The sequence below is a fragment of the Oryza glaberrima genome, chromosome 4, assembly GCF_000147395.1.
Source record: "Oryza glaberrima chromosome 4, OglaRS2, whole genome shotgun sequence".
Lineage (NCBI taxonomy): Eukaryota > Viridiplantae > Streptophyta > Magnoliopsida > Poales > Poaceae > Oryza > Oryza glaberrima.
Genome location: NC_068329.1, coordinates 609,541 through 636,133, shown reverse-complemented (window position 1 = coordinate 636,133; position 26,593 = coordinate 609,541). Strand labels below are relative to the sequence as shown.

Genomic DNA, 26,593 nt, shown 5'->3' with positions numbered 1-26,593 from the left:
GGAAAAATAAAACTAAACAACTATTTTCGACTGGGGCGGACGGAGGATTTGGGTGGTATCTGGAAAAGGCTAGTACCGTCCCCGGTCAATTAAGGACCGAGCCATGAAGTTAAGCATGAAACGACCCCCGTACAACCGTACTTCTCGAATGGGTATAGACCTAGCGGATTAGATAGCCGAGCGGAGGCAGTATCCCTGCATAGATGGTTCACCCCTGAGTGAGGCAGGTGCGCTACGATGGGACAGCCGTTGAGGTAGGGCCGAGAGGCGTGCCCTACATCGGTGTCGCCATTGGTAGGACTGCCATGAGTGTGTGAGAGAGAGAACTTAACTTGAACCCTAATTTAATATGTGTGTGAGACTTCTCTTTCCCGGGAGCGCCAGAACTCCTCTCACTGCTAGAAACATGGACGTCCAGAGTGCAAGAGGATTTAAGTTCATGGAGCGGGTACTGCCAATGCGAGGTTATCGAAAAGCTTTGCCGTGACGCGTCTCATGTGTTGGGACGAGGCTCATGTGTTGGGCAGTTGCGGAGTGCGGGTAAAGTGTACATCCACTGCAGTGTGAGTAAACCAAATCTATTCGAATAGCCGTGCTCGCGGTTATTGAGCACCGGGACATGTATTACACTTGGCTAGACTCTAAATTCTTAACTTGTGTGGGATGGGATATTGCATGATGATTTTTATGCTGATGGAGCCACTTCCTGAGAGGTGGGAATGTGGACGTCCTCAGAAAACCATAACGACTCGATGGCGGGAAGCTATCCTTGGGATCACAATGGATGGTGGACAGAACCGTCATTGTTTAATATGAACACTGGTACTAAAATTTGACTAGTCTGTGCTAGGTCTTAGGCTTGCGAAAAGAATTACAAAACTGGCTTTGCGCAAAGGAACCATAGCTATCCTTTGAATACCCCTATCATGTGCATTTCTTGCTGTGGTGGCTTGCTGAGTACGGTTGGTACTCACCCTTGCAAATATAAAATTAATCAGAAGCGGGAGATGAAGCTTCGGAGGATCCCTATGCCTACTACCAGGAGGGAGAAGAAGACGATGGCGCTCAGTAGGTCTTAGTTACGGTCGTTGCCTGTGGCAATGGCATGCCGCTGCCTGAATTCCGCTGCCTCATCTATTTCTGCTTTTGGATGTATTCCGGACCGCTCGGTTCGATGATTTAAGAGAATGCCTGCGGGCTTATGATGTAATAATTAGCACTAGACTCTCGTGTATGTGCTTTTGGGTATTTCAGCTATGAACTCGTGTGTACCAAACTACTTGATCCAGGGAAATGGTACTGTTTACACGAATGATTCCTGTTATAAAAACGGGGGTCTACAGAGCTGGTATCAGAGCCATACGACTGTAGGAAAAGACCAAAAGGCGCCCCACCCCTTTCCTAAGTTTGGCCAAGGGAGAAATTCCCATTTAGTAATACTTTCAAAAATAAAAACGCTATGTTTACAAAACTCGGAACGATTTTCATCCTACTCTTAACTATTTTCTTCATAAAACAAGTTTTACTCATAGCTAACTTTGGGTTTTTCTTAAACTTAGATGGCAGACCAGGATTCACCCGCTACCTAGGAGTTGAGCTTACCTCAATCAGAGGGGTATGTCATTGAGCTGCATCGGATGTTGAGGCGTCTGCGATACTCTGGGTTCCCGTCATACCGAGTGAGACAGTGTGGTTCAGTTTGGGAGGCTCGGGTCGAGGTTCACCCCCGAGTCCCTTCCGAGTTGGATTATAGTTTTCAGACACGTCACTACCGAGACTTGCCAGAGACCGCGATGCAGGATGCAGCCCGGGAGGCCTTCCTCCGACTCAGCTCTATCCACCGAGCTGAGTTAGCGAGTACCGAGTTTGCTCATCACCCGTTCCGGGAGGAGGGCAACTCAGTTTGCACAGTTCAGGACACGCCCTGCTGCTACAACCCAATGGTGACTCGGTTGTCACGATGGGCTGAGGCAGTAGATGACTACTACGAGGAGGCTCTGTTGGAGATTGACGACCACCAGAGACGTATGGGAGAGTTAGAGACTGAGGTGACCGACCTCACAGCGCAGCAGCTTCAACTGGAGGAGGAGCACCAGGCTTGGGGCAGTGAGATAGACTCACTGAAGGCACAGCTCCAGATCCACAGCGACCAGTTCCAGCAGTTATCTGACCAGTACAACGACCGCCGCGGGATGATGGATACACTGGAGGAGCAGCTGAGAGAGAGTCAGGAGCACGTCAGCCAGCTGGAGGAGCAGCTTCGAGCAGCCACGATCAGCACCACAGGGGCTTCTACTTCCACAGCAGTAGGCCGTGACCGCTACTTCTTCCTCACCCCGCCGTACCCACCAGCGTTCCACGCTCTTCTGGGAGAGGCTAGTATGCTAGCTACCGAGTCAGCACCTTACCTGGTGGACCCGACAGTGACACAGCCACCTGCCCCGGAGATTGTGCACACTCCACTGATCCCTACACCTTCTCCGCAGCTGGGTTCTAGTTTGGAGACTCCGATCCAGGTCGACTCCAAGACAGAGGGGACCGACACCGAGCCAGAGATCGAGCCAGACATCACTGATCCTTCAGAGGATGAGACCCCTGTTCCCCGCATCACCTTCCTCGGAGGCCCTCGCACCCTCAGCACTGCTCGCAAGAGCACACGACCTCCGGGCAAGAGGCCCAAGCCAGATCCAGAGGCCACTACTTCTGAGCCGTGGGGACTCAGGTTTGCGCGTGCCAGCGACCACCCTCTACCTACCCCAGGATCCTGCGGATGGCTGGATGACTAGACTGGAGGATTATTGCAGCTTCGATCTCGCTTCAGTTAGTTTTTGGATAGCATGCGAGACACCCCCCTCCCTACCTAGATGGACGAGTAGTTTGATGATTAGTTCAATGTATCTTTGGATGAATCTTATTTGGACTGCGTATGTATGCAGTCGATTGCATCATGATTTATGTACTATTTGTGAAACTCTGTGATGTTATTTATGATATATATTGTTGTTGTGTTATAAATGAGTTTATTCCACCATGCTGGCAAAACAAAGTTCACATCAAAACAATCCCCCCCCCTTAATGGGATAAAGCCGTAAAAGATAGCTAGAGAATTAGGATACTTACTCAATCAATCAACCCGCACAGATGGCAAGCCGACGTCGGGCAACAACCAGCAATGATGAAACTCAGACACCTGACTTAACCACTCTGGCCGGAATTATGGCCACCCAAACCCAACTTCTGCAAGCCATCGCAAATAACCAAGGCAACCGCGGCGGATCAAGCTTTGGAGAATTTATGAGGACCAAGCCACCCACATTCGCCACAGCTGAAGAACCTATGGATGCTGAAGATTGGTTAAGGGTCATTGAGAAGAAGCTAACTCTTGTTCGAGTACGGGAGGCCGATAAAGTGATCTTTGCGGCAAACCAATTGGAAGGACCAGCCGGAGACTGGTGGGACACATACAAAGAAGCTCGGGAAGAAGATGCTGGAGAACCAAACTGGGAAGAATTTACCACAGCCTTCCGTGACAACTTCGTGCCTGCCGCAGTGATGCGGATGAAGAAGAATGAGTTCAGGAGACTACGGCAAGGGAATACCACAGTACAAGAGTACCTGAACCGTTTCACTCAGTTGGCACGCTACGCGACTGGAGATCTTGCCGACGAAGAGGAAAAGATCGACAAATTCATTGAAGGCTTGAATGACGAGTTGCGTGGGCCCATGATTGGACAAGACCACGATAGTTTCCAGAGTCTAATTAATAAGGTCGTTAGGCTGGAAAACGACCGGAAGGTCGTGGAGCACAATCGTAAAAGGAGGCTTGCCATGAACCGCCCGCCTCAGACCGCACCCCAGCGTCCTAAAGGGACAACCTCCTCGGCATGGAGACCAACAGTGGTGACAACCAGTCGACCTGCCGCCTCCAGCAATTTCCATAGGCCGGTTACCATTCAGAACCGAGCTCCTACACCGAATCAGGCCGCCACTGGATTAGTAAGGCCGGGAAGCTGTTTCAACTGTGGAGAGTATGGGCATTTCGCCAATAAATGTCCTCATCCAAACAAGACACCCATTCGCACCGGAGCTAATGCAACGGCTATTCACGGGACTGCTACCCCTGCTGCTGGACGAGGTCTATTCAGGACTCCGCAGACTAACAGGACCGCTACCGGATTTGGACGCGGGCAAGTGAACCACGTTCGAGCTGAAGAGGCCCAGGAAGACCAAGGCGTACTGATGGGTATGTTTTCACTCAACTCCACTCCAGTTAAAGTTCTCTTCGATTCGGGAGCATCGCATTCATTTATATCTTTGAAAGCAAGTCAACAACACAATTTAACCAGAGTTAAACTAAGGCAACCAATGTTAGTACATTCACCTGGGGGTGAAATAGCCGTGGACAAAGCTTGCATTGACGTACCTATTCGCCTTAGGGATGTGGTGTTTCCTTCCAACCTTATGGTTTTGATACCACAGACCCTTGATGTCATATTGGGCATGGATTGGCTAGCAAAGCATAGAGGAGTAATTGACTGTAGACGTAGAGAAGTTACCCTGACCACACCATGGGGATCAGATATGAGAGCAACCATAGATCAAGATCCTAGGCTAACCGAACGTGCTGGAGGTATATTTACCATGCTACCCCTAAAGGGAATGCCCGTAGTGCAGCGATTTCCTGATGTGTTCCCAAAAGATTTACCTGGAATGCCACCAGATCGTGACATAGAGTTCATTATTGACCTGATACCCGGAACTGCCCCCATATCCAAGAGACCATATCGGATGCCGGTCAATGAGTTAGAAGAACTTAAAAAGCAAATCAGGGAGTTGCAAGAAAAGGGTTTTGTACGCCCCAGTTCGTCACCTTGGGGAGCTCCAGTGCTATTCGTCAAGAAGAAAGATGGTAGCATGAGAATGTGTGTGGACTACCGCTCACTGAACGAAGTAACCATCAAAAACAAATATCCACTACCACGGATTGATGATCTTTTTGATCAACTCAAAGGAGCTAAGGTGTTCTCTAAAATTGACCTTCGATCAGGATACCACCAATTGAAAATCAGGACCGGGGATATACCCAAAACCGCGTTCTCAACACGCTATGGATTATATGAGTTCACCGTAATGTCATTTGGTCTAACCAATGCCCCAGCGTACTTCATGAATCTTATGAACAAAGTGTTCATGGATTACTTGGATAAGTTCGTGGTAGTATTCATCGATGACATTCTGATCTACTCCAAAGATGAGGAAGAACATGCGGAACACTTACGATTGGTACTCCAGAAACTTCGAAAGCATAAGTTATATGCAAAATTCAGCAAGTGTGAGTTCTGATTAAAAGAAGTCGCTTTTCTGGGTCACGTAATCTCAGCCGGTGGAGTAGCAGTGGACCCTGCAAAAGTAGAGGCCGTTACGGAATGGAAAGCACCCAAGTCGGTGACCGAGATTCGGAGTTTTCTAGGCTTGGCCGGATACTACCGAAGGTTTATTGAGGGGTTCTCTAAGATAGCACGACCTATGACACAATTACTCAAGAAGAAAAAGAAGTTTGTATGGTCAGAACAGTGTCAAGAAAACTTTGAGCAGCTCAAAGAAAAGCTGACCTCGGCACCTATTCTAGTTCTCCCTGACAATAGGAAAGACTTTGTCATATATTGTGATGCATCGAGACAAGGACTAGGAGGAGTACTGATGCAGGACGGAAAGGTTGTGGCCTATGCGTCACGACAATTGCGACCACATGAGGAAAACTACCCTACCCATGGCCTAGAACTCGCAGCCGTGGTTCATGCGCTAAAGATTTGGAGACATTATCTGATTGGAAACCATTGCGATATCTACACTGACCACAAGAGTCTGAAGTATATCTTCACCCAGTCAGATCTCAACTTGAGGCAAAGGCGATGGTTAGAATTAATCAAGGACTATGATCTAGAGGTTCACTATCACCCAGGCAAAGCAAACGTTGTGGCCGACGCTCTGAGTCGTAAGAGCCATTGCAATCATCTGAGAATGGAAGGGATGGTCCCTGAGCTTAGGGAGGAAATAGCTCAGCTGAACCTACATGTAGTACCTTGTGGACAGATAAACACCCTGGACATTCAACCTCTTTTGAGAACCCAAATAGAAGAATCGCAGAAGGACAACGAGGAAATCCGAGAGGTGAAGGAACGCTTAGCTGCAGGACGTGCAAAGGAATTTTCAACTGACGAAAAAGATGTCCTATGGTATAAAAAGAGAATTTACGTACCCGAACAGGGTGGACTGAGGGGATTAATTTTAAAGGAGGCTCACGAGTCGGCATATTCATTGCACCCCGGAAGTACGAAAATGTATCAAGATCTGAAGGAAGGATACTGGTGGCCCAACATGAAGAGAGATGTGGCGGAATACGTAGCACTCTGTGACGTGTGCCAAAAGGTGAAGGCTGAGCATCAGCGACCGGCAGGCTTGCTGCAACCCCTTAGGATTCCCGAGTGGAAATGGAATGAGATAGGTATGGATTTTATTGTTGGATTGCCCAAGACCGCAACAGGATATGATTCTATTTGGGTGATCGTGGATCGACTCACCAAGACGGCGAGGTTCATCCCCGTTAAGACGAATTACAGCAGTGCCAAGCTAGCCGAGTTATACATGACCAGGGTAGTATGTCTTCATGGTGTACCTAAGAGGATTATATCTGATCGAGGCACGCAGTTTACCTCGCATTTCTGGGAGAAAGTCCATGAAGCCCTAGGAAGTTACCTTGCGTTTAGCACAGCTTATCATCCACAGACAGATGGCCAGACAGAGAGAACCAACCAGGTCCTGGAGGACATGCTGAGAGCTTGTGCGCTGGATTTTAGCAAGGACTGGGAGAGATGTTTGCCCTACGCCGAATTCTCCTACAACAACAGCTTTCAAGCAAGCCTAAAGATGTCGCCCAATGAGGCATTGTTTGGTCGACGATGTCGTACCCCGCTAATGTGGTCTGAGACTGGAGAACGGGCGGTATTTGGACCTGACATTATCCAAGAAGCCGAAGAAAAGGTTCGCTTGATCCGTGACCGTTTAAAGGTAGCACAATCACGACAAAAGAGTTATGCCGACACTCGAAGAAGAAACCTGGAATTTAAGGAAGGAGATTACGTTTATTTAAAGGTTTCTCCGATGAGGGGAACAAAAAGGTTTAAGGTCAAAGGAAAACTAGCACCAAGATATGTGGGACCTTTTCAGATCGTCGCAAGACGAGGAGAAGTTGCCTATCAGTTACAGTTACCAGAGAATATCGCTGATGTGCACCCAGTCTTCCATGTGTCTCAATTAAAGAAATGCTTACGAGTGCCGGAAGAACAAGCTCCGCTGGAAGAGATTCACATTAGCAATGATCTTACGTATCCAGAACACCCGGTCCGGATATTGGATGAAGCCGAAAAGAGGACTAGGAGCAAAGTGTGGCGTATGTACAAGGTACAATGGAGTAATCACACCGAGGACGAAGCCACCTGGGAAAGCGAAGAATTCTTGAGGACAGAATACCCGCATCTATTCGAAAACTGGTAAGAAATCTCGGGACGAGATTTATTTAAGGGGGGTAGGTTTGTAACACCCTGAAAATTCGACCGACAAAAATCTAAACTCTAAAAATACGGATTTTCAAAAACTTTAAAAATTAATTGCATCATGCCGATCCTATTCGCTTATTTTATTTGGATTTGATCTCGAAGTTTATTAATCGTGAGTAAAGAATAGTTAATTAGGAATAAACCTTAAAAAATAAATTGGTAAAATAAATATAAATTAAAATAAAGATTAGGTATGGATAGAAATGAGTAAAATATTATTACGACCATATTTATATCCATCAAATTTAAAGAGCAATGGAATGAGAATTAACTCTAATTAAATTCAAGTAAATTATAATAATAATATATAAAACATGGAATAAATTAATCTAGAGTGAATCCATTAGTCGGAATAACACAAATGTTGAGTAAAATTCATGAATGCAAAGATTAGAAATTATAGAATCAAATTTATAGGGGAAATAAACTAAAAGTGGAATAAATAAGAAAATGCACTGTTCATTATGGCGAAGGTGTTCGATCGCGTCCCTAGCCCTAACCCCTCCCCTGCCGCTCGTGCTGCCCGCCCGCCGCGCCGCCGTCGCCATCGTCGCCGTCGCGTCGCCGTCGGCCTCGCGCCCCGCGCCCGCGCGTCCCATCGTCGTCGCGTCGCCGCTGCCGCGCCGCGCCGGTGTCGCGTCGCCGCCTCGCGCCGCGCGCCGCCTCGAGCCCCGTGCCGCCCCTGCCACGCCGCGCCAACGTCGCCGCGCCATCGCCATCGCCGTCGCTCATCGCGTCGCCGCGCCACGCGCCCGTCTCGTCGCCTCACGCCGTCGCCGCTCGGCCGTCGCATCACCGCTGCCGCGCCGTCGCCATCGCGCGTCGCATCACCGTCTCGCGCCGCGCGCCGTCCCATCGCTGTCGCCCATTGCCTCCGCCGCTGCTGCGTCGCGCCGCAGCCGCGCCTCGCGCCGCGCGCCCCCCCCTCTCCCCTCTTCCCTTCTCTCTTCCCCTCCCCGCGCCCTATAAAGCCGGCCGCCCCCTTCCTTCTCCTCTTCTCCACCCCGGCCACCCCATCTCTCCTCCCCTTCCCTCTCCCCACGCGCCGCCGTTGTCGTGACCGCCGCGCCGCCACCTTAGAGCCGCCGCGCCACCGCCACAAAACCGCCGCGCCGCGCCGCGCTTTGCGCCGCCGTCGCCATCGTCCCCGCGCCACCGTCGTCTGCGTCGCCGCCGCTGCCGGTGAGCCGTCTCTCCCCCCCCTTCGCGTCCACCGCCGTCGCCGCTCGGGTAGGGAGAGAGGGAACCGAGAGAGAGAGAGGGGCAGGGAGGAGCCGGGAGGAGGAAGAAGAAAAGAAAAGAGAGAAGAGAGAGAGAAAAGAAAAGAGAGAAGAGAGAGGGAGAAAAGAAAAGAAGGAAGAGAAAAAGAAAAGAAAAGAAAAGAAAAGGAAAAGAAAAAGGGGGAAAAGAGAAGGAAATAAGTAGGAAAAATTAGGAGAAATTTAGGACACTTAAAAATATTAGAATTTAAGTATAGGATTAACGAAAATATAGTATTTGCAAAATAATGCTATAATCATAGATGTATTTAAAAACTAAACAATTAGGTGAATTATATAGATTATTGTAGATTGTTTTTAATGATCTCTACAAATGATCAATTCGCGGTAGTAATTTAGATATAATTAATTAGATGAATTCTTATAGGCTATTATAAATTATATTTGGGTAATCTCTATAAGAAATCGATTCACGATAGAAATTCGGATTTAATCACTAGGAATTTTAGACGTATATTATATTTAATCATTTAGTCATAGACTAAATTAAATCGTATAATATTATAAGATAATTTTAGGATTCCGTCCGATGTTTAGCTCGCAATAGAAATTTCTAACCAAATATATGAATATAATACTCGGGTAGATTCAATCAAAAACTTATGCTAACCAAATATTTACACCCGCAAAATAGCTTAGGATATATAAATCGAAATTGGGTTTGCCCTAGTCCGCGAATAGTAAAGTTAATATAAAAGAATCGACTTTCGCGTTCGACTTCCATTTGGATTTATTTGGATTTTACTTGAATTCTAACCGAATTCAAAATCGATTCTTCGCACGTACTTGTAGAGCCCGAGAGAGTTGCGGATCCAAGCGAGGACCAAGACCCGCAAGACCTTGAGCAAGGCAAGTCATCACTATTCCTTGAACATGTTGATCCCAATTGCGAAATTATTTTGTTTACAAATAAAATTGCATGCAATGATGAACATCCTACTTGTGATTATGCCATGCCTTGATTATTGTTTGCCCTTATTCCTTCGTAACCATGTTTACGTATGAGTCCCTAGTCAATTATGACAATTGCTTAGAAATGCTATTCTAGAATTATGCATACTCATATTTATCAAATGCTATATGACTGGGCAATTACCTTTGGGAAGGTAATTGAGATGCGGCATGTGGAGACATGAGCGCCACATTGCCATGATATTGATGACATGATTTGTGAAAGGAAAAATAAAACTAAACAACTATTTTCGACTGGGGCGGACGGAGGATTTGGGTGGTATCTGGAAAAGGCTAGTACCGTCCCCGGTCAATTAAGGACCGAGCCATGAAGTTAAGCATGAAACGACCCCCGTACAACCGTACTTCTCGAATGGGTATAGACCTAGCGGATTAGATAGCCGAGCGGAGGCAGTATCCCTGCATAGATGGTTCACCCCTGAGTGAGGCAGGTGCGCTACGATGGGACAGCCGTTGAGGTAGGGCCGAGAGGCGTGCCCTACATCGGTGTCGCCATTGGTAGGACTGCCATGAGTGTGTGAGAGAGAGAACTTAACTTGAACCCTAATTTAATATGTGTGTGAGACTTCTCTTTCCCGGGAGCGCCAGAACTCCTCTCACTGCTAGAAACATGGACGTCCAGAGTGCAAGAGGATTTAAGTTCATGGAGCGGGTACTGCCAATGCGAGGTTATCGAAAAGCTTTGCCGTGACGCGTCTCATGTGTTGGGACGAGGCTCATGTGTTGGGCAGTTGCGGAGTGCGGGTAAAGTGTACATCCACTGCAGTGTGAGTAAACCAAATCTATTCGAATAGCCGTGCTCGCGGTTATTGAGCACCGGGACATGTATTACACTTGGCTAGACTCTAAATTCTTAACTTGTGTGGGATGGGATATTGCATGATGATTTTTATGCTGATGGAGCCACTTCCTGAGAGGTGGGAATGTGGACGTCCTCAGAAAACCATAACGACTCGATGGCGGGAAGCTATCCTTGGGATCACAATGGATGGTGGACAGAACCGTCATTGTTTAATATGAACACTGGTACTAAAATTTGACTAGTCTGTGCTAGGTCTTAGGCTTGCGAAAAGAATTACAAAACTGGCTTTGCGCAAAGGAACCATAGCTATCCTTTGAATACCCCTATCATGTGCATTTCTTGCTGTGGTGGCTTGCTGAGTACGGTTGGTACTCACCCTTGCAAATATAAAATTAATCAGAAGCGGGAGATGAAGCTTCGGAGGATCCCTATGCCTACTACCAGGAGGGAGAAGAAGACGATGGCGCTCAGTAGGTCTTAGTTACGGTCGTTGCCTATGGCAATGGCATGCCGCTGCCTGAATTCCGCTGCCTCATCTATTTCTGCTTTTGGATGTATTCCGGACCGCTCGGTTCGATGATTTAAGAGAATGCCTGCGGGCTTATGATGTAATAATTAGCACTAGACTCTCGTGTATGTGCTTTTGGGTATTTCAGCTATGAACTCGTGTGTACCAAACTACTTGATCCAGGGAAATGGTACTGTTTACACGAATGATTCCTGTTATAAAAACGGGGGTCTACACATTGCCGAGGGCCATGCCGTCGTTGATCCAAGGAGCCCTGGCCGCCAAATTAGCCTCTCTCGAGCACCGCAGACACCGGATCCGTAGCTCCCCTCCCATTTGCCGCCGGCGGAGCCACAACCGCTTACACGAGCTGTCGGTGGGGAGGGAGGAGGAGAGGGGAACGTCGATGGGCAAGGGAGAGGTGCCGCCGGTCACTGCCCCCACCCCTCCCCTTTGCTACCGTCGAAGTGGCCACCACCTGCGTGAGGCGCCGTCGCTGGACCCGCCACCGTTGGGGAGAGGAGGAGAAGGTATGACGGTTGACGTTGGGTGAGGGTGGTGCCGTCGATGGGTGGATCTGGAGAGGATGAGGAGGAGCATAGGAGAACGCGGAGGGTGTGATCTGGAAAATACGTGGGTGGTAGTGGGCGACGGTTTTTGATGTCACCTTTTTTTCAATGGTGATGCTTTTCGCTGGTGTTGTTCCTTAGTAGCTGCTGGCTGCCACCTAAGAGATCTTAAGTGATAGCCAGCGAAAATCGATTTTCGCCTTGAATTTCTCCAATACAATTTCATAAGTGTGTGTTTGTTACAGCCGCCAATAAAAATAAAAGGGTGGTGTCATGAAAATTTTTTTAAGTAGTGACTTCACTATTGTTTATCTGATAGGAAATGGTCCTATCAACCTTACCAAAGGAATTAAACTATTTAGCCTTTATTTATTTCAAGATATACTATAGATTGGCTATATCTATATGCACCATTACTGATTTAAGGATTGGTACAGAAAAATACATGAGGTTTTGGTTTCCAAAATCAGAGCAGGCATCACTTCCAGTGTAACAATTTTCTTTTTATGAAAACGACCTGTAATAACATTTTGGTCCTCTAAAAGACTATAAAATACTCCATGTAGTGTCCACGTATGTTTGCTTGATCTTCCTCCAGATGGCGTTTTCGCTTTGAATTGCAATGAAAACATTTCTAGTACTACATATACATGGGAAACTCTATTTAAGGATATCTTCTCATTTTTACACGTCGCTTAAAAAATTAACAAGCAGTTGAAAATTTTAGTAAGATAAATCAATATGTGATATGTCACTATATAAACATGCATGTTCAAATTCAACTAATACAAGAAGAAACAGAAATAACAAATTGAATATGAATAGAACGTGCAATGTCTGATCAAATTAGATAATTTTGTTTTGCATTGTATAAGTAGAATTTAATCTTGGATGTTTATAGAAACATATATCATATGTTAATCTATCTTAACCAAAAGAAGGGGATGTTCCTCGAGAGGAAAAAAATTCACTTCCCATATATATATATATATATATATATATATATATATATATATATATATATATATATATATATATATATATATATATATATATATATATATATATATATATAGAGAGAGAGAGAGAGAGAGAGAGAGAGTGAGAGAGAGTTTTCTGTTGGTGGAAAACTCTACCTTTAAGGGGATATCCTCTCATTTTTACATATCACTTAAAAAATCGTCAAAAAATTTGAAAAGAAAATAGTACGATAGATCAATATGTGATATGTCATTTTATAAACATGCATATTCAATTTCAACTTATACAAGTAGAAACAAAAATAACAAATTGAAATAAATAGAACGCGTAGTTCACAGTTAAATTTGTTATTTTTGTTTCAAATTGTATAAGTCGAATTTTAACTTGTTTGTTTGCGAAATGTTATATCATATATTGTTCTATCTTGATAATTTTTTTAAAATTTCTTTGATAAAATTTTAAATGTCATGCACAAACGAAAAGACACAAAAATCCACTTCCTCTGTTGACTAGCTGTGCTGTGTGGGAGTGGGATGCTTGCATTGCAGGTCAATGGTGGAGTCTCAAGTTGAGCCTCCTGAGCCAGACAGAGTGCAGGATCATGTTGAACATGTCCAGCCTCCGCGGCGGCTGCTGCAGCATCAGGTGTCGCTTCACCAGCCTCACCCCTCGCCGGAGCCGCTCCACCTCCGCCGCCGGTATCCTCTCCAGCGTCTCCCTCAGCCTGGGGATGTCGCCCACCGCCACCGCCACCGAGAACGCCTCCCACCGCAGCACGTCGGCGAACGGCAGCGCGTACCCGTCGGCGATGACCACGGGCACGCACTCGGCCTGGATCGCCTCCACCACCCGCGGGCTCGCCACCTCGTGCCCGCTCGGGCATAGGCAGAAGCGCGCGCGCCGCATGAACGAGTAGTAGTCGCCGGCGGCGGGGAGGTCGTACTCGTACACCGGGAACGTGGCCGCGTCCCGTCCCTTCCAGTGGCGGAGCAGGACGTCGCGGACGTGCCCGTGCCGGCCGCCGGCGAAGAAGGCGAGGAGCGGGCGGGACTCCAGCCCCGGCGCCGGCGCCAGGAGCTCCCGCGGCATGTCGCCGTCGTAGAGGTTGATCTCAGGGACGCTCACGTCCTTCCCCGGCCTGAACCCCTCCGACGTGTTGGCGTTGCAGAGCGCGCGGATGGCGTTCGTGTACAGCTCCGGCTGCCCACGCGACGCGTATGGCCCCTACTCCGCCGAACACGTGTCATCACAAAAACCATCAAAAACCTTGCTGCACATGTAGCTAAGCTTCTACTAACTTACCCAATCATGGCAGGAGAGCATGAAGTGGTCGGCGCCGGCGGAGCGATTCCAGAAGGGGTGGCGGGCGGCGACGACGCGGACGTAGTCGGCGACGATGGCGCGGAGCGGGGCGCGGTCCTGGGATGGCGGGCGGTAGACGAACTTGACCATCTGGGAGACGCTCAACGGCAGGAAGAAGGCGTGGGCGCGCGTTGGGTCCCACGTCCGGACGCCGCCGTCGTCGTCCGGCGGCGACATGAGCTCGAGCTGCTCGATGAAGCGGCCCTCGATGGTGTAGATGTTCTTGCACGGGCCCTCGTGCAGGATGGGCGGCTCGCCTTCCTCGTACACGTACACCTTGAACCGCCTCTCCATCTCCACGTAGCTCCTGCATCCACCATGGTGCACTGCACGCTCGTGATCGACGGAGACGACGCGGCGTACGGATCGATGGCTCAGCTAATAACCATACCGGTAGAACGCCGCCGGGTTGCGGTAGACGCGCGAGAGGAGGTCGTAGTCCGCCTCGCCGCCGTAGAACCTCAGCCAATTGGCGGAGCCGACATCGCCGCCCTCACCTCCGCCTCCGCGGCGGTGATGCTGCCGCGCCGCCCGCCGTATCGCGGCGCGCGCCGCGTCGAGCTCGTCCTCCACGTCCACGGTGGACTAGAAGAGAGAAGAGCAGAAAGCTATAGTTCAGCACAAATATAATTGAAGGGCTGGCGCTGAGCGAGAAGGAATGGCCGTGTGGTTGTCATCACCAGCGCCTTCTTCTTGCCGGCCACGGCGACGATTGCGGAGAGCGCGATGACGGCGAGGACGACGACCACGAAGCTTCGTGCTGGAGCTTCTCCGGGCGCCATGGCTGCCGGTCGACTAGATAGATAGACATCTCGATACTATAGACTGAGTACACATTAATAAGCTAGACGGCGAGACGATGCATGGATTCTCTTCTCCGGCTGACGCGCGGCCATTGGCAGGAAGGGAAGGCATGTGCGCGTCGTCGGTCGGTCGAGCTCGATGAGATGAAGCCGCGGCGCCATGCATGCGATGCGATGCGATGCGATCAGCAGCAAGTGGAGTAGGACTAGAAGGGAGGCAGATCGCGAGAGGTTGCGAAAGCAGCTGGGAATTGGATAAGGCCCTGTTTAGTTCGCAAAAAAAAAATTTAGGGTGCTATATCGGACGTTTGATCAGATGTTGGAAGGGGTTTACGGATACAAATAAAAAAAACTAATTTATAACTCGTCTGAAAACCGTAACACAAATCTTTTGAACCTAATTAAGCCATCATTAGCATAGGTGGATTACTGTAGTACTTATAGCTAATCATAGACTCTTTAGGCTTAAAAGATTCGTCAAGCGATTTCCATAAAAACTATGCATTTAGTTTTTTTATTTTTATTTTTATTTTATGCTGTATACATATGTCATCGAATGAATATTCGATGTGACGTTTTTGGAAAAAAGAATTAGAAACTAACGTTTTTAGAAAAAAAAAATTTAGGAACTGGTAAATTAACTAGGCCTAACTCGATCGATCGATCTCTGACAAGATCCATTTGTGCAGTATTCACGTCCACCCCCTTCCTTCCCTAATGGCTGATGCTGATGCTGCACGCGACGCACTGCATGTATTATTCAGACACGCACACAGCTGCTAGATGAATCTCGAGATGCGGAGAAGAACAGCTAGCTAGAGCTGATAATTAACAAGCGATAAAGCGCTGACTTCCATAATTACGGGGCTTTTGGGAGGATGCTGATTCCTGGATCGCTACTGCCGGCCTGGCGGCTTGCTAGCTAGATCGAGTTGACCGCCAATTTTTTAGCTTCTCAAGGGAATAGTAACGTTAATATTTTTTTTATATTAATGTGAAAATTTGTATCCTTCACGGTGAACATGTGGTTTCTTTCGAGACTATCTTAATATAATATAAAAGATAGATTATAATTCGTTGAGGAGACATTTATTCTATTATTTTAGCTTTTTATATTTTTAATTTTTTTAACTCTTTGGATGACAAAAAAAAAAAGGAGGAACCCTAATTTCATATAATGCATGGCTTTGTCTGTTACCTAGAATTGATATTAGAAGGCTGGTTAATGATTTTTTTTCTCATCCTATTTAAACCCTACTATCTCCGTTCAATAAAAGTTTTAGGTTTAAACATGTGTATAAAAAAATTAGATGAAATTAAATAGGAGAAGGCTATGATGGGTTAAAAAGAATAATTAAGTAGGTGAAGAATAAAAGGTGGAAGTCTATAATTTGTTAAGAAGAAAATGTAGATGGGAGAAGTCGTTGTTACCAGTACTATAGGTAAACAAGAACCGGGTTACCCATGAAGGTGCCATGAGTCAGTCCCTCCGGCACATGATCCACATGTGGGGATCAATTTGGGTGGCACTTGGCTCATCCCAAAACAAGAAGAATATCAAGGTACCTTATGCCAGTCCTTAGACGAAAATTGGACGACACATTCAGGGTGGTCTTTGGTTTTTGTAAGATTGCACCATTTACGTTGGATGGGACAATTACAATTATTTACCCTGAGGCATGAAGCATGGAAGACAAGGTGGCGCGCAAATGTAGTAATTAATTGAAACCCATCACTTCCATTGTGTCATACCTCGCACGAGCATGGGTAATTGGAGGGCGTGGTTGACAATGACAGCCTTTTACTAGACAATGACAGGAGGGCCCAATTGCCAACCAGGCATGGTCTGCACGTGCGTGGATTAAGTTAGGGTTCGTGGCAGGCTATTGCCAAACATCACTTGTAGCAGGTCCCACTCATGGTTGCCCTGAGGCCTTAATGGATCCTGCGGGTTCGCGGGCGAGCCCTCACGGTGCCCAACTCACAGCTGGCCCCACTCCTGGCTGACCTAAGGCCTTAGGCTGTGTTCGCTCTAGCGTGTTTCCAACCAGAACAGTGCGCACGGAAAACGGAACGGTCCATTAGCACGTGATTAATTAAGTATTAGCTATTCTTTTTTAGAAATGGATCAATATGATTTTTAAGCAACTTTCATATAGAAACTTTTTGCAAAAAGCACACCGTTTAGTAGTTTGAAAAGCATACGCGCGGAAAACGAGGGAGATGAGTTGAAAACTTGGGGTAAGAACACAACCTTAGTGGATTCTGCGGGTTAATTTGCGTGGCGAGCCCTCGTGGTGCCCAACTCACAGTTGGCCCCATTGGGGTTGGCTGGCCCTGTGAGCATCCTGAATAATATACCGTCTAGTGTCTAACGTAACCACCACGTGTATTTGATGAGTGAGATCCATGCACGTATATAAATAGTTACTCATTCTCAATACAACCATGATCGCGTTTGACACTTTTCAATATCTTAACCATGACGCCGAGTAGTAAGAAAGATATTTGATGGAATAGCATGCTAGGCCCTACCAAGGTTGGCCCCGAGGCAAACTAAGCAAGCAAGAAAGGGAGTTGCTCTCTTGCTGTCAAAACTTACCTAATATATAAGGATACGAATAAAATCTTTCCTTAAACTTCGGTCATGTGCTATGTAGTCGATAGACTCTTAAGATCCTTCAAAGGGAGAGAAAACCATCACAATAGAAGTAGGGTATTACACCTTTGGGTGGCACAAATCTATATAGATTATTATCATGTTCATCACAATAAAAGTGCGAGAATGGTTCGAGCCCCTTACTCACGTATGACTGTACTATCTACATCAGCATCAAAATCTGCCAGATTTTAAAAAAACACGTATCATAAATATCCTTGCTCCGGCCCGAGACGAAGTGGATCGGATATGATATTATCCGATCCGTTTTCACTGCTAATAGGTACTAGGCTTGATATTCACACTTATCCACAAGAAAACGATATGCCTCAACCTAACCCAAAGCATCCACAAACAAATGACAACACCACCACACCCATATATGGGAGTAGCGAAACTGTGTTGATTGAGCCTCAAGTAGAGCTATTCAAGTGCTCACCTCAAAGGGCTTCAAGTAGGGCTACCAGCTACTGGCGGTGCAGTGCGGCGACAGTACCGGTAGCAACAACAACACAGCAGGCAACGGAAGTGTTGTTTTCGTGCTGACGAAGCTAAAAAAAAAAAACTCAATTCGCATGACAAATCAAAATTGTTAGCAATCACAAAGCTTTCAAGAAAGTCAGAATGTGCGATCGTTGAAGAGAGGGACTACCATCGATCAATGAATATTAATTATATATGTATGGCTAGCCTCCTATTCATGTACAATTGATTTCTGGCTAGCTAGTCAAGTGGAGTAAGAGATATAGTACAGTGATAAAAGGTATGGTTTCAACCCTAAATCTTATGTTTAATTTTTAACATGTTCACAATTTCTTCTTAAAAAAAATATTTGAAGAGATCACTACAATAGAATTAATTTTTTTTGGACGAGATCCTCTTTTAGGTTATAGGTGGAACATAACTGCTCCCGCTTGCAAAATCGATCCCCTGAGCACGGTTCAAGAACTGCATGCGAAAATACACCTCTCTTCCCACCCTTTTTTCTCCTACCCCCGCTCTCTCTCCCCCACTAAGTCCTTTGAGTTTCTCCCGTCCACCACTCCTCTTACTCCCTCTCCAATTCTCCCACTCATCTCACTTCCTCTCCTTTCGATGAGGACATGGCAGGCGAGGATGACGGGTTTGGGCGAGAGTGGCGGGAGCGGCAATGGGCTCAGGCGAGAGGGATCCCGCTGGCGGTGGCGATGAGAGGAGCGGATCCGGCACTCCCTCGCCCTCTTGCACAGATCCTGTCGCCGCTCCGTACCCCATGCAAGTGGATGTGTCGGCTGCGGTGACGGGAGGTTCGGATCCGGCGCCTCCTCCCTCTACCGCGTGGATCCCGCTGCCTCTCTACCCGCCCATCCCCACGCGAGGATCCGCCGCGGGCTTCAAGCGATGAGGACGGTGGTGTCGGCTTCTGAGTTCTAGGGTTATGGTTTCGGGGCTAGGTTTGGTTTCGATTTTTGGAATTACTACTTTTTTTGTGACTTTTTATTTTCACAGTTGGCTTTAGAGCTATTCGATTTTCGCATACGATTACTCTACCTGCGTGCAAAAATTTAATTTTCATAGATACCTGAGTGCACATGGGCTACCCTCCCAGCTGCAAAAATTGATTTGGATTGTATGAAAAAATCTATCATGTAGTATAGTGGACTTCTTCAAATTACATTTCTCTTTACTGTGAATAGTCAACTAGGGTAAGCGTACACATCTGCATGCAGTTCCTCGACCAATCGCTCAGGATGTAGGGCGACGGTGGGGCGGCGGTGGAGCCCCGCCGGTCGGCCGGCCGGAAGAGGGAGAGTCGCCGTCGTGGTTAGTGTGTAGGCTAGCTTAATTAATTGTACGTAATTGAGGCCTTGAGTTGCCTACGAATAATTCACGACGCCAATGCGTCGGATATGCTGATGCTGGCAGCTCATATGTGCCAGTGTGGCCGTGCAGGTGAGCCCAAACGTTGACACGTGGTGGCACGGATTTCAACATCTGATTTAATTTGCTTTCCGGCCAGCACGTCACTTTAACTTCGTCAACACCACTGTCAGTGTTTGGAGGCTTAGGGGTTGTTTTGATAGGGCTAAAACTTTTTACTCCCTGTCACATCGGATGTTAGTTTGGACGTTATTTTAGAATGTTAAATATAGACTAGTAAAAAACTAATTTCATAAATGAGAGGAAATCCGCGAGATGAATTTTTTAAGCCTAATTAATCCATAATTATCAAAAGTTTACTGTAGCATCACATTGTCAAATCATGGCGTAGTTAAGCTTAAAAGATTTGTCTCACGAATTAGTCCAAGGTTATAGAATGGGTTTCATAATTAGACTATATTTAATACTCTAAATTAGTGTCAAACATCCGATATGTGAGTTCCCGTTTCCTAAACTGCCCCTTATTTTGACGTTGGATCCAGACCAACCATGGAATTACAGTATATATCATGCATGCATGCATTCAGCAAATTGCTTACTACTCGTTCCAATTTTTAATATATATAATGCTGGTTTTTAACTATTTACTTTATTAAAAAGTTACATAATTATAATTTATTTTGTTGGGACTCATTTTATGTTTTATGGTTAAAGAAAACTAACTTGCATGTATTTTATATATTTGAAAAAAATGTTTTTAATTAGCAAAACGATGGAGAAAGCATTACTTAACTGGTAGCACTAGCAACAGATAAACCACTATTTGACAATGCAAGCGACCTAACGCACTCATGCATGCATTGGTTGCTTCACCTGCAGGTTGACATTTTCTTTTTGTCACAGTATAAATTAAGTTCCGTACGTCGCCGGCTGGCCGTTGCATACAATCAAAATTGGAAAAAAAAAAATCAGTTCACCGGCCGACTAGCTAGCTAGCTACTACAGTAGTGGCTATACAGCATGGAGCTTCTTCTTCTTGTCCTGCTGCTCGCCGTCTCCGGCTCTCCGGCGATGGCCGACGTCGTCTCCTACAGTTTCGCCGCCGTCGGAGGCGGCAGGGCGGCGTCGAACGGCCTTGTGGTGGCCACCAACTCGTCCATCCTGTCTCCCGCCACGTTCCTCTTCGACGCCCAGCTGTTCCCTGAAAAATATCAGATGCGAGTGGTAAGCGCCGCGGTGGACGCGCTGCGTGTTAATTGATTAAGCGATAAATCGCGCTGGATTACAGATATATGTATACACGGCTGTGTTGGTTCAGAGATCCTAAATACAAGGGATAATGATTCTATCCTATCTATCTATCCGAACCAACACCTTTCCATGCATACCGATTACATAAACAGATTATATCTATTAATCTGTGTTTATCTAACATTCCCCGTCTTCAACGAGTCCGACGGCTTCCTCCTCCTCGCCGACACGCTCCAGCTCTGGCGCGCCGCCGCCGCCAGGATGCCGCCGGCCCTCGAGGCGTCATTCAACACGACCTTCACCTTCCTCTCCTCCGCCGTCGCCTTCGTCGTCCTCCTCGACAGCTTCCCGCCGCTGGCGAGCCACCGCGGCGTTTCGGCACCGACCGACGGCGGCGCCATGATGACGACCAACCCCAAACGCCACCGGCAGCCTCGCCACCGTCGAGGTCGGCATGGTGAACTCGTATGGCCGGCGATCCCCCAACGTCGGCCTCAACATCACCGTGTCTGCGAACCGCACGGCGGCGCCGCATGGCCTCACCGTGTGGATCGAGTACGGCGCCGTCGAGCACCACCTGTGGGTGTACGTCGCCGCCGCCGGCGAGGCAAGGCCGGCCAAATCCGTCATCGACCTGCCGCTCAACCTCCCCGGCCGGCGGATCACACAGAGAGCGTTCGTCGGCTTCTTCGCCGGCACGGTCAGGGACGCCGTCCTCGGCATCCGTGACTGGAACCTCACGGTGGACAGGATCCCGGGCGACGGGCGGCTGCAATGAGAAGACGTTGATGAACAGGTGAAGAAGGGCACGCCGCCGTCGCCGTGGCTGGTGGCGCTGCTCGCCGTGCTCGGTGCCGTTGCGGCGGTGGTGACTGTGACGTCGGTGGTGGTGTATAGGGATGGCAATTTCCCCCGCGGGGTCGGGTCCCTGCAGGGACCCGCCCCTACGGGGGCGGAGGCGGGTTCAATTTGTCACCCGCGGGGGAGTCGGGCCCGGGGCCCCGCATTTGAGCGGGGAGGGGACGGTGGAGACATTTCACCCGCGGGTGACCCGTGGGGCCCCGAGGGTGACCCGCGGGGCCCTGAGGGTGTATATTAAACTCTCAGAATGTAGCACATATAAAGCCCAAAAGAGCCCAACCCAACAAAATGTTGACATATATAAACAAAACCCTAGTTCTCCCTCTCCCCACTCTCTCCCCATTCCCCATCTCCCCTCCCGACCCATACACAGGCGGTGGCGGCGGCGCACCGGCGCCCAGTGCGGCACAGTGCCAGGGCGCGGCGGTCGCTAGTCGGCCTCTCGGTCTCTCCCATCTCCAGCTCCCCTCCTCTCCCCTCTCCGGTCGCCCTCTCTCGGGCTCTCCCTCCGGTCTGCCGTCCCACACACAGGCGGCGGCGCGGTGCAAGGCGCCACGGCACGGCGGTCGCCGGTCACCCTCTCGGCTTCTCCCATCCCCAACTCCCCTCCTCTCCCCTCTCCGGCTCTCCCTCCGATCTGCCGAGTGCCGGCGATGCACATGGCACGGGTGGTGCGCAGGGCGCACAGGCACGGCGAGGGCATAGGCGCGGTGGTCGGCATGGCGCACAGGCACGGCGGCCGGTGAGGGCACAGGCACAGCGGCCGGCGATTCATGGCTTCACACACTAAGTCTATTATGTACAATTATGCTGTTTTTGATGGTGTGTGAATTATGTACAATATTTGCCATTGATGATTATCTTGTATTTTTTGTGCTGATGGGATGGAGATTTTATCCAATGCGGGGCCCCGGTCGGGGTGCGGTGCCCCGGAGGGGTCGGGGACGCGGCCTGATTTGGCCCCGCATTTCCAGTCAGGGCCAGGGGCGGGGGGTGAAGTCGGGGGTCGGGGCGGGGCCGTTCCAGCCCAACCCGCCCCCGCCCCGCCCCGTTGCCATCCCTAGTGGTGTGCTACATGGTGTCACGGAGACGGGCGCTGGAGACGGAGCGAATTAGGCAATACACCAAGTACTATTTTCCGGCAACTGAATGTGAATAAAATGAAATTATCGTACGTACTACGTATTGTATATACTTTGGAGATGATACTATATTTTTAGATGTGAGTTTGAATAGGCCATTAATTGGGAGATGGTTTTTCATCGCTCGCCCTCCGGTTCCTTTGCCATCGTCGTGGATAAAGCACTGATGGGATGGCCGACACATCTCAAAACAGACACTCCCTGGAGAAGAATATGGCAATATCTCAAACTGTTAATGTTTCCTCTTTTGAGATCTTTTATGGTGATTGCGTTGCAAAAATACTAAAAACTAGATGAATCCTCCGCCATGTTGCTGTGGAAAATTAAGTTGCATAATATATACCAATAAGATGCAATATGATTATTACAACTAAAACAAATTGATACTTATGAATTTTGAGTCTAAAGATAATTGAGATTGCATGGTGTTATGAGAGAAGAAAGAAGAGACAATTTGAACCATAGATATATTATCCAAAGGGAAAAAATAATTGGGGTGATGTGGCTTAATGAAATAAGACAGAAATAACATTAACTACACTTAGTGGGGATGAACTATATAAGTATATATGATCCGACGCTCCTCGATGAAAGGTAACATCTATATCTTTTAAGTATTAGTATAGGTACAAAGGGTAAAGAAATAAATTTGCTAGTAGAAAAAAAAGGTAAAATTGTCTCCAAATTAAAATCGGTACCGTGTACTCCCTTTGCCCGTAATATAAGGGATTTTGAGTTTTTGTTTGCACTGTTTGACCACTCGTCTTATTAAAAAAATTGGAATTATTATTTACTTTTTTTGACTTACTCTATTATCCAAAGTACTTTAAGCACAACTTTTTATTTTTTATATTTGCACAAATTTTTTGAATAAGACGAGTGGTCAAACAGTGCGAGCAAAAACTTAAAATCCCTTATATTATGGGACGGCGGGAGATACTAGTTGTGCTGTCCATATCAGTATGCGGTAAGCCATTTGCGTGGTGTTCGTATCGATGTTATTTGCGTGGTTTTCTATAGATTTACATGATTTTTCTGGTTTTCTCTATATTCAAATTCAAATATGGCCTTATTCAGATTTGCCGCTCGAAATGTCCACTGCACAGTGGTAATTCTTCAGCGGAGCATTTCATCGAACAGATTAGTAACACACACTGCAACATCCTGCAGTATGATCATATCATTTGAATGCCTGAGCATGTGATATGTTATGCAAATCAATTAGCTATTGCGGTCTGCTGTGTAATATATATACTTCTGCCTGTTTATATTCATAATAAACGAATCGCACACGGCAGAGCTCCACGAGCGCATGACCAGAACAGAATTCGGCCATGCAACAGGCTCAACAGACTCAACATAGAGAGTGCAGAAAAAACAGGGGAGGAGATAAAACAGCAGAAAAACCAGCGGCTAAGCAAAACACAAAATTTATTCTAACAATCTCCCCCTAATTCTTGTGGTGCTCATGTTTGGCATTGACAACACAATTAAGCTCGCGAAGCTCCTAGAATCTGGCCCGAGCCAGTGGCTTGGTCAGCAGATCAGCAAGTTGCAGCGATGAACTCACATAGTCGATGTCGATTTTCCCTGCCTCAACACATTCTCGAATATAATGATAACGAGTTTGGATGTGCTTACTTTGGTTATGGTGGATGGGGTTATTGGACAGTGCAATGGTGGACTTGTTGTCCACCTTCAACAGCGGCATAGCAGGCGGCGCTCCCATGATTTTTTCAAGCAGCCTAGCCAGCCACACGCCTTGGCACGCCATAGACGTTGCTACAACATACTCAGCTTCACACGAGGAGAGGGCCACCACCTATTGCTTCTGATATTGGCAAGTGATGGGACTTTGTGCGAGGAAGTAGATGTCGCCTGTGGTGCTCTTGCAATCATCCACGTCCTTGGCCATGTCGCTATCGCAGTAGCCACATAGACGAAGTTTCCCTACCTCTCCCCTAGTGTATCACACACCATACTCCAGTGTCCCAGCAATGTACCGAAGTATGTGTTTGACTGCCACCAAGTGATCCTCACGAGGTTTGGCCATGAACCTGCTCACATAGCTCACAGAAAATGCCATGTCTGGCCTTGTATTGACAAGATACCGCGGTGCATCCACAATACTATGATAGGCTGTGGCATCAACAGGTGGGCTTGTACTCGCCTTGATCAATTTCAGCTTTGGCTCCATCGGCACGCAGCAAGGATTGCAATTCTCCAAACCATTCTTCTGCAACAATTTCAAAGCATAAAAGGATTGACAGAGAGAGATGCCATGACCATATTGGCGTACCTCGATACCTAGGTAATTGGTGAGCAATCCCAAATCGCTCATCCCCAAGCATTCCATCATCTCCCTCTTGAAATGCCCGATGTCGTTATTAATGGGTCATGTGATCAGCAAATCGTCGACGTAGACGCCGACCACTAGGGGCTTGCTCGACCCACACCGTGTATGCCTAGTGTGTTCATGGCTACTGCGGGAGAAGCTGAGTGAGTTGAGGCAGGCGTCCAGCTTGGCGTACCACACCCTTGGTGCTTGGGGAAGACCCTACAGTGCCTTCTTTAGCCTCAACACTTGTCCGGGTTTCTCGAACATGAAGCCAGAGGCGGGGGGGGGGGGGGGGGGGGGGCTGCGCTGCACATACACCTCCTCTTGGAGTTCCCCATTGAGGAATGCTGACTTGACATCCATATGTTGAACACGCCAGTCTTCTTGCGCCGCCACAGGGAGGATCATCCTCACTAACTCCATTCCTGTCACCGGTGCAAAAACTTCATCGATGTCCACACCCTGTTGTTGCATGTAGCCTTTTGTGACGAGCCGGGCCTTGTTCCTACGCATGACTAGAACAGAATTCGGCCATGCAACAGACTCAACATAGAAATTGGAGAAAAACAAACAAGGGAGGAGATAAAACAACAGAACAACCATCGTTGGGCCTTCGCGTGCCGCTCCTCTCCCACCGGTTGGCGCCCGCGCTCCGCTGCTTTCCCGCCAAAGAGAGAGGATAGAGATAAGAGGGGAGAGAGGATAGAGAGAAGACGAGAGTAGTGAGGATGACATGTGGGGTCACATGGGCTCCATCATTTTTTATTATTTTTTGTGTGAAACTGACATGTGGGTTCCACAAGTTTTATTATATTTGGATCGAATTACCACGTAAGTGCTACGTCAATGTCACGTGAGACGTAGACCTAGTCAAAAGTGCCACATTAGCGCCACGTCAGCCAAAACCGAGGACAATACTGCTGAGAGACCTCGTTTGCATGGTTTTGCATTAGAAGTTAGGGGATGCGGTGTATCCGGTTTTGCTGTACAGGAATGAATTTCGATCTCAGCGATAAATTGAGGGATCTGAAATGAACTTATTCCCAATGAAATATGGGTCATGGCCCAACGAACCATTAGCCACAGCTTAATTTGTAAACAGATTAATTATATATGTGGAGCACGGCCCAGCATGGACAAGGTATAGTACAAACAAATAAATTGTAAATGGATACTAACCAGTAAACTATAGAATATGAACTATTCTAATAGTATCTACAACGAGTAATTAAAAATCATTGTAAAACACCTCGATGACTAAAAAGGCCAGTGGAAATACTTGCTGGTCAGCAGAATTGGACCGACGTTGGAGTGCATGCACCGGTGGAGAAACCATCTCTGGTCAGTCAGCCAAAATCAACATTAGTCCCGGTTGCAATAAAAACCGGGACTAAAGATTATCTTTAGTTCCGGTTCAAAATGTTATACCTACTTTTTTATCTTTAGTCCCGGTTGGTGTTGTCAACCGGGACTAAAGATCTATTTTTAAGTCCCGGTTGGTAACACCAACCGGAAAAAAAGATCCCTATTATCTTTAGTCCCGGTTGGTAATATTAACCGAGACTAAAGATCTATTTCTAGTCCCGGTT

The 26,593-nt window shown here is 47.6% G+C and overlaps 2 protein-coding genes and 1 pseudogene across 2 annotated transcripts; 1 reads left to right on the top strand and 2 right to left on the bottom strand.

Annotated features, from left to right (window-relative positions):
- Positions 1-13,204: 13,204 nt before the first annotated feature.
- On the bottom strand, positions 13,205-14,872 carry LOC127770112 (probable glycosyltransferase At5g25310). Its single transcript, XM_052295788.1, has 4 exons — positions 14,771-14,872; positions 14,482-14,675; positions 14,031-14,397; positions 13,205-13,952 (listed from the first exon to the last, which is right to left on the bottom strand). Exons 1-4 carry the CDS (start codon positions 14,870-14,872, stop codon positions 13,278-13,280), a joined length of 1,338 nt encoding a protein of 445 aa, XP_052151748.1. The 3' UTR covers positions 13,205-13,277.
- A 5,494-nt stretch (positions 14,873-20,366) lies between these two features.
- Positions 20,367-21,803, top strand: LOC127772108 (uncharacterized; annotated as a pseudogene).
- A 2,832-nt stretch (positions 21,804-24,635) lies between these two features.
- On the bottom strand, positions 24,636-25,517 carry LOC127770106 (uncharacterized mitochondrial protein AtMg00810-like). Its single transcript, XM_052295780.1, has 2 exons — positions 25,323-25,517; positions 24,636-25,031 (listed from the first exon to the last, which is right to left on the bottom strand). The coding sequence occupies exons 1-2, from the start codon at positions 25,515-25,517 to the stop codon at positions 24,636-24,638; spliced, it is 591 nt and encodes a 196-aa protein (XP_052151740.1).
- Between the last annotated feature and the right edge of the window lie 1,076 nt (positions 25,518-26,593).

Bases quoted from the DNA above. Each gene is read 5' to 3' on its own strand.
- LOC127770112 (XM_052295788.1), bottom strand. From the start codon at position 14,872: ATGGCGCCCGGAGAAGCTCCAGCACGAAGCTTCGTGGTCGTCGTCCTC. The intron at 14,676-14,770 runs GTGATGACAACC...TCTCTCTTCTAG, and splicing joins CCGGCAAGAAGAAGGCGCTG to TCCACCGTGGACGTGGAGGA. The intron at 13,953-14,030 runs GTAAGTTAGTAG...TCGGCGGAGTAG, and splicing joins TGCTCTCCTGCCATGATTGG to GGGCCATACGCGTCGCGTGG.
- LOC127770106 (XM_052295780.1), bottom strand. From the start codon at position 25,517: ATGCGTAGGAACAAGGCCCGGCTCGTCACAAAAGGCTACATGCAACAA. The intron at 25,032-25,322 runs GTGTATGTGCAG...GGGCATTTCAAG, and splicing joins ATGGGGAACTCCAAGAGGAG to AGGGAGATGATGGAATGCTT.